Source organism: Solanum tuberosum, unplaced genomic scaffold (genome assembly GCF_000226075.1).
Source record: "Solanum tuberosum cultivar DM 1-3 516 R44 unplaced genomic scaffold, SolTub_3.0 scf00574, whole genome shotgun sequence".
Taxonomy (NCBI): Eukaryota; Viridiplantae; Streptophyta; class Magnoliopsida; order Solanales; family Solanaceae; genus Solanum; species Solanum tuberosum.
The window spans coordinates 180,277-191,869 of NW_006239489.1; the positions used below are offsets into that span (position 1 = coordinate 180,277).

At 35.0% G+C, this 11,593-nt stretch overlaps 1 protein-coding gene and 1 long non-coding RNA gene across 2 annotated transcripts; one reads left to right on the forward strand and one right to left on the reverse strand.

The window, feature by feature from the left end:
• The first annotated feature begins 2,409 nt into the window (after positions 1–2,409).
• On the forward strand, positions 2,410–4,048 carry LOC107058619 (uncharacterized). The gene is made up of 2 exons (XR_001472171.1): positions 2,410–2,489; positions 2,700–4,048. It is a non-coding gene; the product is annotated as an uncharacterized lncRNA (long non-coding RNA).
• Positions 3,875–7,639, reverse strand: LOC102600020 (protein COBRA-like). Its single transcript, XM_006365596.2, has 6 exons — positions 7,413–7,639; positions 6,385–6,464; positions 5,623–6,079; positions 5,220–5,379; positions 4,832–5,109; positions 3,875–4,594 (listed from the first exon to the last, which is right to left on the reverse strand). The coding sequence occupies exons 1-6, from the start codon at positions 7,477–7,479 to the stop codon at positions 4,302–4,304; spliced, it is 1,335 nt and encodes a 444-aa protein (XP_006365658.1). The 5' UTR covers positions 7,480–7,639; the 3' UTR covers positions 3,875–4,301.
• Between the last annotated feature and the right edge of the window lie 3,954 nt (positions 7,640–11,593).

Below are 11,593 nucleotides of genomic sequence, written 5' to 3' on the forward strand. Positions count from 1 at the left end.
AATTCTCAACATGTGGGACTTCGAATCACCCAAAACCGAGCTAAAATGAGTAAGATATGGCCAAATTTTTTTTTACCAAAAACAAGGACTCGAAAAAGGTACAGCAGTCAGGTTTTTCGCGAAATTACCTCAAACGGGAACCCCAAACCACTATCCGAGCTCACCAACGCGTTGTCCTCAAAAAATCTCACAACTTTTCCTGTTGGATCGCCCAAATCGGTTGAGAGATGAGAGAGTTAAGAGAGTTTGAAGTTTTGGAAATGTTGCTGAAAATCTGCAAATCTGCAATTTTTCCAACAACTAAAAACCCCGACGTGGTACTCCGATCTCGTTCGGAATCCCGTGCACGCAAACGAGATATGCAACCATACCAAATTCGATATTCCAGACTCAACGGCGCAGTCGAAATTTCCATCAGAGGTCATTTCGATAAAAAGTGAGTCCCACTTCCAAAAGCCATTTTAAGTCAAGACCCACAAAAGGGCTCGAAAAGATATCGAAAACCTCGGGACACAAAAGAAGGGTCAATCTAGACCAAACTCCACATTCCGGAGCTGAATGCACTGACGGAATTCTCATCCGAGCGCATTTACTCAGAATGTTGACCAAAGTCAAACTTAAGCCAAATTTCAAAGGCAAAAACGCCTAATCGCACCGACTCACACTGAAAACCTCGAGAGTCATGTCGACCATGCTACTAGCCTAAAATGACCCTTCCGGAGCTGATGGAATCGTCAGAATTGGATTCTGATGTCATCTCCTTGAACTTTTGATCGAAAATGATTATTCAAGGTTCATAAGCTCCAAAACACAAAAACTCGCACCAAGACCAAACGAACGACCAGGTGACCGAACTGTCAGTCCCAGCAAGTCATAAATGACTTGGGGTCGCTACAGGAACGCTCTAAACGACACACAGAAGGCAAGACACAGAAATGACCAAGAGGGTCATTACAATGCCGTCCGTCGCTAATAAAAAATAATTAATAAAATAAAATAAAATTCAGAGAACAAGTTGGGGTGTTCTGGCTGGCGCGTCACCCCAGAGCCCCTCATTCAGAGACTGTTTTGGGGCACACTGAGAGGCGCGGCACCCCAGTCCCTTCCCCAGAAAATCCCAAATTTTCTTCTTCGTTTTTTAACTCTAAACCCTCTAATTCCACTTAGTTCTTTTCCCAAACACTTAAAATCATTTATACTCTCAATATATGGTAGATTCAAACCGAAATTACACCCGAAAAACATGAATCAAAGCGCAAGAAACTTCAACAACACAACCCATAAGAATTCAAACGAAACCTTCAACAATGTTCACCAAGAACTCAATTTCTAAACTTTTCAAAAACTTAAATTCGTTGAATTGAATCATGGTTGGCTTGTGGGTGAACTAACCCAACGCTATGTGATCTCAGATACCTTGTAGGGATCACCCCCGACGAAATCCACAAGCTAAACTTGACGATCTTGACGAATCTTGCTTCTCTTCTCCTTTCTTCTCTTCTTTTCTCTTTTCTCCAAGCCCTAGCGTTTTTTGGTAAAGGCGTAAACTGATCTAATTCTGATTAGACCCTAACTTAATTACCAAAAACGAAATAAAATAATTGGGCAAGGAAAAGACCAAACTACCCTTTCAAAATTCGGATTGGACTTTCCTTATTCCAACAACCCAACTTCCAAAGGGCATAACTCACTCATACGAACTCGGAATCAGTTAAACTCAGTGGCGTTGGAAAGATCAATACAAGAGCTTTCATAACATATCTGGAAGTACCTCTAACTCATCCTGAGCTAGAAGTTATGGCCGTTTGAAGTTGGACAAAACTCAACTTATTCTAACTTGACAAAATTTTCAGATTTTCGTTCTTTCCAAAAATGACCATTTCCAATTATTAGCTTCTTCCTAGTTATTTCAAATTGCAAGATGTTACATATACAAACGAGATGTGAATTATACAAATTATTGCCCTCTCTCCTCCCTCTCCCAATCTCGCTTGCCACTCTCCTCCCTATAACATGTAGTTACGAATTATAATTAGCAAACTATAGTTATGAAGCGTAATTAAGCTATTTTTGAGTGTCTATATACGAAAGTTCCCCTAATAGATACAGTTACATTAATCAAACATACAATGAGAATTGAGATGAAGACTTGTTCAGAGCAGCATTGCCACTGTTTTAATTATCTGAGTTCTCATATTGTGTTTCTGCAACAATATGGTTGTTGAGATGTTATACTCGTTAACAAATTGCTCTTAATCTTCTTTCAAAAGAAAGAGGGTGAAATGGTTGTTGAGATGTTATACTCAATTCACAAGGAATTCTTGCTTCAAGATTCAAAAAGGCCAAGTAGAGTAATATAAAGAAGAGCCAAAACAAGAAAAAGAGAGATTACATTATATTCCTCTTTTTGTTACTATATATCATCAATCAATTGGGACTAATTCTCTAAGAAAAATGTGTACTTTGATTGCAGCTCTTTTTTTGGGCAGGTGAAGTTTTCAGATTCAAAGATTTTCTTAATTTAATATTCTTGCTTGTTTTTTTTTCTCAACTGCCTATGATCCCTTGATTCTAAATTGGCATGCATGATATGTGGAATGTCTTGTATACACCAGATGGTTTGTTGTTAATTTCAAATTATCATGATATGAATAACAATAATAGTTACTCAGTCTCAAACATGCCATTTTGCTATTCAGAGCGAACTACTCAATAATAGGCTCAGTTCATCCAACAAACAGGTATCTCCAATATATACTTATTTTCAACTACAAGCATTTTTATTTTTCAATTACTATGCATTTGCTCGTTTGAGGTGCTGATTTCAATGTTTTGTTTGGGTCCAAAGTCAGATGTAGGTATCAGTATTCAAATCATTTGAATCCAATACTTTCCATGTACAACATAAATTGAAGTATTAAAAATTGTAACAAGGAGTATATAACTAGCTAGATATGATTGCATATCTTCAAAAATGTTATGAGTTCAATGTTAAAAATCTCAGGTCTACTCATAAGGAGAGTGCAATTTAAAATATTTGTCCACATAATGGACAGCCAACCTAACTTCGGGAAAAAAAAAGAAGAGGTGATTTAGATTGGAGTTCCTCTCAGACAAATGCCTCGTTTTGTCTTCACACTTTTTAAAAGAATGGATATCAGACTCGTCATCTGTGTTGTTCATCACTGAGGAACTCCCAAAACCACCATAACTATAGAGCAAAATCACAAAATCAAAACATATGAGAAAAAACCGATAAAATAATACGATAATCAACACACAAACACAAACACCACACTAGTAGTTAAAAAATCGATACTCACTGCAGCAATTGTTTACGAAGCAGTGTATTTATAGGTCGTGAGTGGTCTAGCGTTAGGGTTTTCACAGCCAGAAGGGCTTTAAAAATCATATGGGCCGGGATTGAGTAGTTGAACTTGCAACTTGTGGCCTTTTCTGATTCTATTTGGAGGAAATGACAAACATAGTTTAGTCCCTTATGTTTGACGGTAACTAGGAGCAATTACATTTTTTTTACCCCTCCCCTAGAGCTTCCACCTTTTTGCGCTCTTAATCACTCGAACTCACAACTTAGGGTTGAAAGTGAAGGTGCTTACAATTCGAGCAACTACATGTAAAATGATTCATTCATGAAATTATATTTGATCTTCTCTTCTCTATATTCAATTCAGCCTTAATTACCCTGATTTAGCTATCATCTTCTTTGCGTTCGTCTCAAACTCCATTGATAGATCATTTAATTTTACCTGTAACTTAATAGTACAGAACGTACTATCAAAATGTTATAAAAACACATTATGACAGCTGATTATAACGACAATAATAAGCGAAATTTACAGAGAATGAACCTGGCTTGAACAAATGAAACCTTTTTTACAAAATAGAATAAGTGGTTACATGGTGATACTGTGTAAAAATAAGAGAACTAAAGAATATCATATAATTAACTCTATCTGTTTCTGAATAGTCTTTATTCTCATACAACCCTGATATAACTGTGAACTTAAGAAAATCTACATAACAAAAATGACTTTACCACAGTAGAAAAACATTTGATACAAACTGCTGAATGAAAATCATGGCACCATTTTCACTAGCCCTTCAAACAGCATATAGAGGAAATTAAAATTCGTCTTCAACAAGCATATACCCGAATCCATAAAAATGGTCAGCATCACTCTGCTCAGACATCTAACTCTCCAATCAGTTTTCCTCGGCTGTGCAAGCGAATCAACCCAAAGATAACTTACTGAGACAGGAACTTGGTGTGTATCCGGTTTCTAGACAGTTGCAAAGAAGAATGCCGTAGAGAGCATCAACATCACCACTAGCTTTAACGAAGAAAACTTCCATACAGTACCAGTATTTGGCATATATGGATATGAGTCAGGTTGTGGCATGACACAATTATCACCATTGAAATAAACTCTGTGTGGAAAAGCCCACCCCTTCTCAAAAGTGAAAGTCGACATATCCTTGCGGAATAGCAGCTCAGACTGGACATTTCCTAGTGGACCAGCTTGCATGAGCAGATCGTTGTAGAATTTCATACCCCAGAGCATAGCAGTGTCATCTGTAAAAATTCCACGAGATCAGCCATATCCTTCAATCTCTCAATTGATAGAGAAATCATAGTATTTTCAACCAACAGTATGAAATAAAATTCTTTAGAAGTGTAGAAAAGAAACTGCTGAAAATTCATCGAATGTATTTAACAGTAAAGTAGTAGCAACTAGCTCACTCGACCACAAATGAAATGGTAGAAACTGCTCATTAGAGATTTAATTGAAACAATAGATAGATAACTTACTTATTGCTCCATAAGGAGTTAATGACTTGTAATGAAAGCTGAATAACTGAGTGAGGTTGTCAAAGTTGGGATGCTGGACAACTAAGTTCCATTGCGTATAATTCATATTGTAATTGAAGTTAGTTATAGTGACCTTCACCCTCCAATACTCCTTGTAGTTGAGTTTCACATGCCAGTGAATTCTAATAGGGCACATATGACTTGTGCACTGAACCAAAGGAGCATAATTGTTTTTTCCAAGGCCTGAAACAACTGAAGCTAAGTGTGGTTCGTCTTGACTGCGAGGAGCGAAGGAAGAACGATCAGGAAGTAAATAACCAAAGTTTTTAAAAATAGAAACTGTGACAAAAAATTGAAAGAATAAAAAGACATGTTTTGCAGGACTTACTCTACACAATTTCCATGCTGAGTGCCATTCTTCTGGCAGCCACAAGTGCATGTTGGGCACGGTACAATGGTGTCATTGTAGAAGGATGAAAGGGAGACACAGCATGTAGGAGTTTTTTGAGCTAGGAACTGTGAGTATGTGCATGTGATATTCCAGGTCACTGTCATCAACAACATAAATAATTAGAAATTAATGCTCATGGAAATTATAAAAATATTAATGACAAAGATTGTGTAGTTAAGGTGTTTTGGAAAATAATGCAAATGCTTTGCAACGAAAACTAATAGCCTTTAAAGAACCAAGGCATTCTAGAATTTTCATTTGTTTCATGGACAAAGAGAAATTTTAGCAACTGACTTAGATGAATCATTGACCATAATGAAGAATGCATGTAGTAACTTACTCATGGCTTGTGTTACTCGTCTCCCATCATTAGTAAAGAACTTAGTGGGTTTAACAACTTTAGCGGGTCCACAAGTATAACCAGGCCCTGGTGCCTTAAGGGTGAAGTTCTTAGGAACTCTAACTGTTTTATTCGTTGTTCCTGCTGAACCAACACTGACTTGGAATGAGCTAACGGCAGTTTCAGGATCTTGTCCCCATGAGTTGATCACTCCTCCCTTGCAGCAATTTGCAATCTGCTGATTGTAAGGAGTTCCGGGTAGTAAATCGATGACGGTTGGATCCCTCTTGCAGCAATGGGGAATGTTTCCTTTAAATTTTGAACAATCTCCTTGCTCTGTTGTTTGAGCTCCCACCATGCCCCATATCACCTCCTTCTTCGCCCATGTCCATCCCAACGTCCAACCAGGTGCTTGAATATGTCTATATTGTTGGAAGTTGAACATAGTCACAACAGCCTGTCCATTGGCAATGAAAATGATCAGAAACTTACAATTTGTTGGTACTAATAAGGAGTAGGAGAAGTAGAGTTAAATACAGACTAAAAAGACACTAAAGTTCTATGTCTGGCAGGCTGAAGCCACGGGCGCTTTTGTTGTATGTGCTAATTTTACGCGCAGTAACACTTGAAACAACTAAAGAGTGGAAAGGTAATTGTCAATGAAACTTAGAAACTGCAGCGCAATAGATTCAAACTTGTTTTAGTCCACATAAGTTTTGACAGAAAAAGTGGGAAGGGGAGAGGAGAGAGACTACTACTTACAACATATCCATCAGGTGACCAGCTGATGACATCCCATTTAATTGTGATGTTCCCATTGGGATCAAGTGCATCGAAGGCATCTACAAGAAAACCAGAAATAAAAATGTGAAACTTGTAAAAAGGCACGGGGACATGCGCAGACAAACAGATCTTTACACTTAAGTATTAGAAAAGAGTGAAATGAATCACAGAAATCTGATCCAACAACATGGAAAATGAGTGGAGGGGGGAATCAAATAGTTTAACTTTCCCTAGACAGTGTAAGGAGTTGAATCATTGTTCGACTCAATTCACCAGTTCTAAATATTTTCCCCAGGCTCATATTCAACCAGCCATCAGAATTGACATATTTATACAGGTACGGAGCCAAACTTTAACGATCTTCTTCGATCTCATCTTTAGGAGATTGCTGAAGCATTGGATTCTTATTACTCATGACATCATTGTGTCGGACAATTCAATTATTAAAGCACATTGACTTGAAAAGAAAACATTCAACTTCCTGTATAATCGCGAATCATAGGCTAGAGCAAAACCTCAAGTGAAAGGAAAACAGGATTGATCTGAAATCCTTTTCAGTGAGATTGATCACTATCCATAAGTGTATCTTTAGGGGGTCAATCAATAGTGTAGCATTAAAGATCTAACTTTTAAGTTCAATTGTCCCTACAAAATCCCAAATCAAGTTCAATTTCCCAGCAAATTCCTAAATCAAGAACTCATTTGACTTGCTCCTCTATATTTTAATTAGCTAGAAGCAGATCAATCTTTAAGTCCAACATGATTTCACTTCATCAAATCCAACAACAGAAATATGACATAATCCAACACATAAAAATCAAATCTTTATGCTTAAAATCACATTAAAAATCCTAATCCTCTTAGAAAGAGCCATCAAGAACTGTCAGCATTACCAAATTCTTCAAAATCAAACAAGCAAATCAAAAACTAACTGAACCCCACATCCCAATTTCACAAAAAAATGAAAACTTGATAGCAGAAAAAAAAGGGTAAAGTCATTAGCAAACCTGTTGCTGAAAAGCTGAAGCATGACAGCAAGAAGACTAATAATATGGTAGATCTGAAGAACTCCATAGACCCCTCTGTAGCTGCTGCAGATTTTCTTGAGGGTTTTTTAGCCAATGACTGTTCAAGATCTGCTAAAATGGTACAGAAAATGAGAGTAAAAGAGGAGAAAAATCTTGGCGGTGAGTGGCAGCTGGAAGTGAGCTCACATGGCTTATTGAAGTTAAAGTGGACTTTAATAAAGTCTCTTAAGACAATAACCACCCACTAACTACTGTAATTAAATTAATTAACTTTGAAAGAAAGAAAAAACTTTAAATTTTTTTAAAAAAAAATGTAAACCAACAGTCTTGTTGAATCGGTAAATAAATTTAGCACTTTTCCACTCGAATCTCTGTTTGTCTCCCCAGCCAAGTATTCATATGTTCTTTCTCCGTTCACTTTTAGTTATCACATTTAAATTTAAAATGCTTTAACATGACTTTGTATTAAATATTAAAAAATAATTTAAACAATAAGTAACTAGTTTTTTTTATATTAAAAGTAATAAATAAAAATATATTCTTAAAATAGTGGATAAATAAAAATAGACACCAAGAATAGTATTTCCTCCATCTAACTATAGTTGTGCACTATATTATTTTGAAATGTCTAACAATATTTATCCACTTTATGAAATTAATTAATAATTTTACACTTTGCCCCTATTTTACCCATATCATTAATTATAGTCATTTTTTATTACATTTTCAAGACATTATATATAGTATATTCAGAAAGTGATATAACAACATAGCTCTTATATTTATAGTTTATAAAGAATGCATTTAATTTGTGCTCTAAAAACTAAAAGAGTCGCTAGTCTTTTTCAATTCGTTGTGTAGCTGGCAATTTGCTAGCAAATAGGAAATAAAAACGAAGACAAGGACTTTTTAACCGTAATAAAGAAATTAAAATAAACGTATGCAACTAGTAACAATTAAATACACAAATTTTCTTTAGACTAATGGAAGAATGATGAGGTAGTAAACACATGAATATAAACATTTGAATGCAGAGTTTAGTTTTTAAAACAGACTATAGATAACTAATTGTTTGCAATAACTTGACCAGGCATATAAAGTAAATCATGTGCTACAAATTTAAATTATATATCCTGATAATATATAAATTATTTCACTATTAAGTAAAATCGAACATAACAATAAGTTTAACATTGTATTTTAAGAAATTAAGTTATAATCAATTACAGAATTCATTTACACTAAAAAGTATATATAATTTAAATTACCTGTTATAATATACTTTACTCCCTAATATATTAATTTGTGTGATAGATATTTGACGAAACAACAAATAATTAAAAGAGTAATTAAAGTTAGGTGATGGCAAAGAAAGAAGAAATACTCTCAATAGCTGCCGACAGTGGAGAAAGAGAAAGACAAGCCAACTAACCAAAGATGTGTGTGTGTCTTTGTCCTTTTGTTTTGTGTGTTTTTTATAATAAATTTGTGGACTAAATAAATACCGACCTACTAGAATTTGCGAATTCAGTGTCGGTGAGACCAAAAATGCAACGCCATAATTAATGTAAAAAGAAGCAAATTAAATACCAATCATGTGGACTCCTCCTCAAGATTTATCAAATAAAGTAGGGGGGAAATACTTCTACCCTAAAAAGGAAAATTATCATCAGATCAGAGTATATACCTACCATCAAAATATATATATATATATATCGATAATATTAGGGTTGAAAAAATTGAATTTAGTTAATAGAACAAAGAAATAGTAGGATCAATAGTTTGAGTCATGAGTCAAATTTCTATAGTTGATACTTTCTCTATTTCAAAATAATTGTTATAATTAAATTTTCAAAGTTAAACGCTATAAATTTTGATTAATATTTTTATTTTATTGATATCAGAAAAAATTATAATTTATGGTATTTTTCTATAATATTTGAATAAAAAGTGAAATGTGTCATTTTGAAATGAAGAGAGTACTAAAGTAATACTCTCTCTATCCACTTTTACTTATCAAGTATTGACTTACACACTTTTTAAAAAATAATACTATTTAAATATAATAAATTTAATGTTTTGAAAAATGTTGAAATTAATAATAAAGATAAATTAAAAATTAAGTGATAAATTATCTCTTAAATTTTTAATTAAAATAAATAAAAACGGATATTTATTAGTATAATGGATAAGTTAAATGATAAACAGAAAAAGTATAGCCTTAGAAAATCATTGTGCAAGAATAGTTAATATTATCCTTTCTTCGCTAAGGTAAAAGAATATTATCTTTACTATGAGTATTTACTTTTTTAATTTTAAAAAGTTTGGTTTCCTACAAAAATATTTAACCATGGGAATATTGAAAATAGTTCTCCGTGCCAAATACTTATTCATTCCCATTTTATGCTTAGACGAAGACACGAAGTGCATCAATTTATTATTATCTCTTTATTTTAAAAAAAATAAAACACTTCATGATTTTTTCGAAGTTGCAGTTTTTGTTTCATCTTTTGCAGAGTTTTTAGCGTTTTACAATTTTCATAACTTTTTTAATATTGAAACATTTCCTAGAGACTATTTTATACTAATAATCTTTCGATTGTGATGTCAAATATATCACGACTCAGACCATCGTTATTGGCACCCACACTAACTTTCCTGTGGGAGAACCATTACTACAACCCAAGCTAAACAACTTAACCAAAAAATAAGGCATTTAAAGATACGGAAGCAAGTTTAAATGTCTAAGAATAGAAAAATAGGGAATTCCCATAAACTCCAACAAAAAACTAACAAAACAAATGCGAAAATAATACCTAGAACCTGAAAGTCAATGTACCAAAACTCCAACAAGAACCATAAGTCTAACAAGGAGGGGTACAACCCCAAACTAACACAAGGAATCTAAAGCAGTAGTCTAAGTCCGAAAATGTGGACATAAACAGAAAGAGAACTCATGGCAGCCCGGGGATCACCCTTGAATTCGATTGATCATTGATCTTCTAAGCGAGGTCTGTCAGTAGTCGCCTGAAGATGCTCTGTACTCAATAAAGAAAGAGCAAACGCAGTATCAGTACACAACCATAGTATACTGGTAGGATCACGCGGCTATCCCAAAAGGCGAAACATATATGTCATTACAACAATAATAACCATGTATACACCAAACATATACATATCAATTATCACTTACGAACAACATACAATTTCACAATCTCGAGATATACAATTATGCCAAGTCATTGGTCCTCTCACAGAACCCAAACCCAAATTGTTAGTGTACCGGTACGTGGTACCCGATCCAAGTTAGTGTGTCGGACGTGACACCCGATCCCATATATGCGCAGGAACGTGGCACCCGATCCAAGTTAGTGTGTCGGAACGTAACATCTGATCCATTCATCAAGCCACAATCACAATCACAACGTACATTCTCATAATCATACAATCAAGTCATGATTCATGACATACAATTATTCAATTATCCTCATTTACGATTAGTGTGATCAATAATGCAACATTCACGTACATACATGCATTATGATGAAGCAATTACAAATATATATCACACCAACATGAAATCACAACCATCACCTACCTTGAACAAAGCTTGAATCCCCTATGAAACTTGATTATTCCTTTTCGGATTCTTTCCGCTTGTTCTTGGTCTACAAACAATCATAATAATGCGAGGATCAATAAACAAGACCTAATTACCTGGATTATAACCAATAACATCAACCCTAGGCCAAACCATTGATCCCCATACCTAGGGTAGGGTTTCTTCCACCATAAACCACAGATCAAAACCCTCTCCCATAGATAATTACCCAAGAAACTAAGTTCTACGGATCGAAAAGTGGATTCGGGGAGTGAAAACCTTACCTTTGGGCTCAAGAATGGTGGAAAACTGTCAAGAAAACACCTTGGGTCGTTCCTTAGTTCTCAAAGTCGAAACTTGCAGAATAAAACATTTTTGGGGTTTATTTCCCACTTAAGTCGCGTCTGTCCCGCCACAACGGTCCTCACCCAGCTACAGTGGCCCCGCCCTGGTGGAAAAATTCCGTCTTAGCGGCTTGCACGAAAACAGTGAGCAAATTTAAGAATTCCAAACCCCCATTTCACAACACACCTTCATCCCATGACACTCAGAAAATATC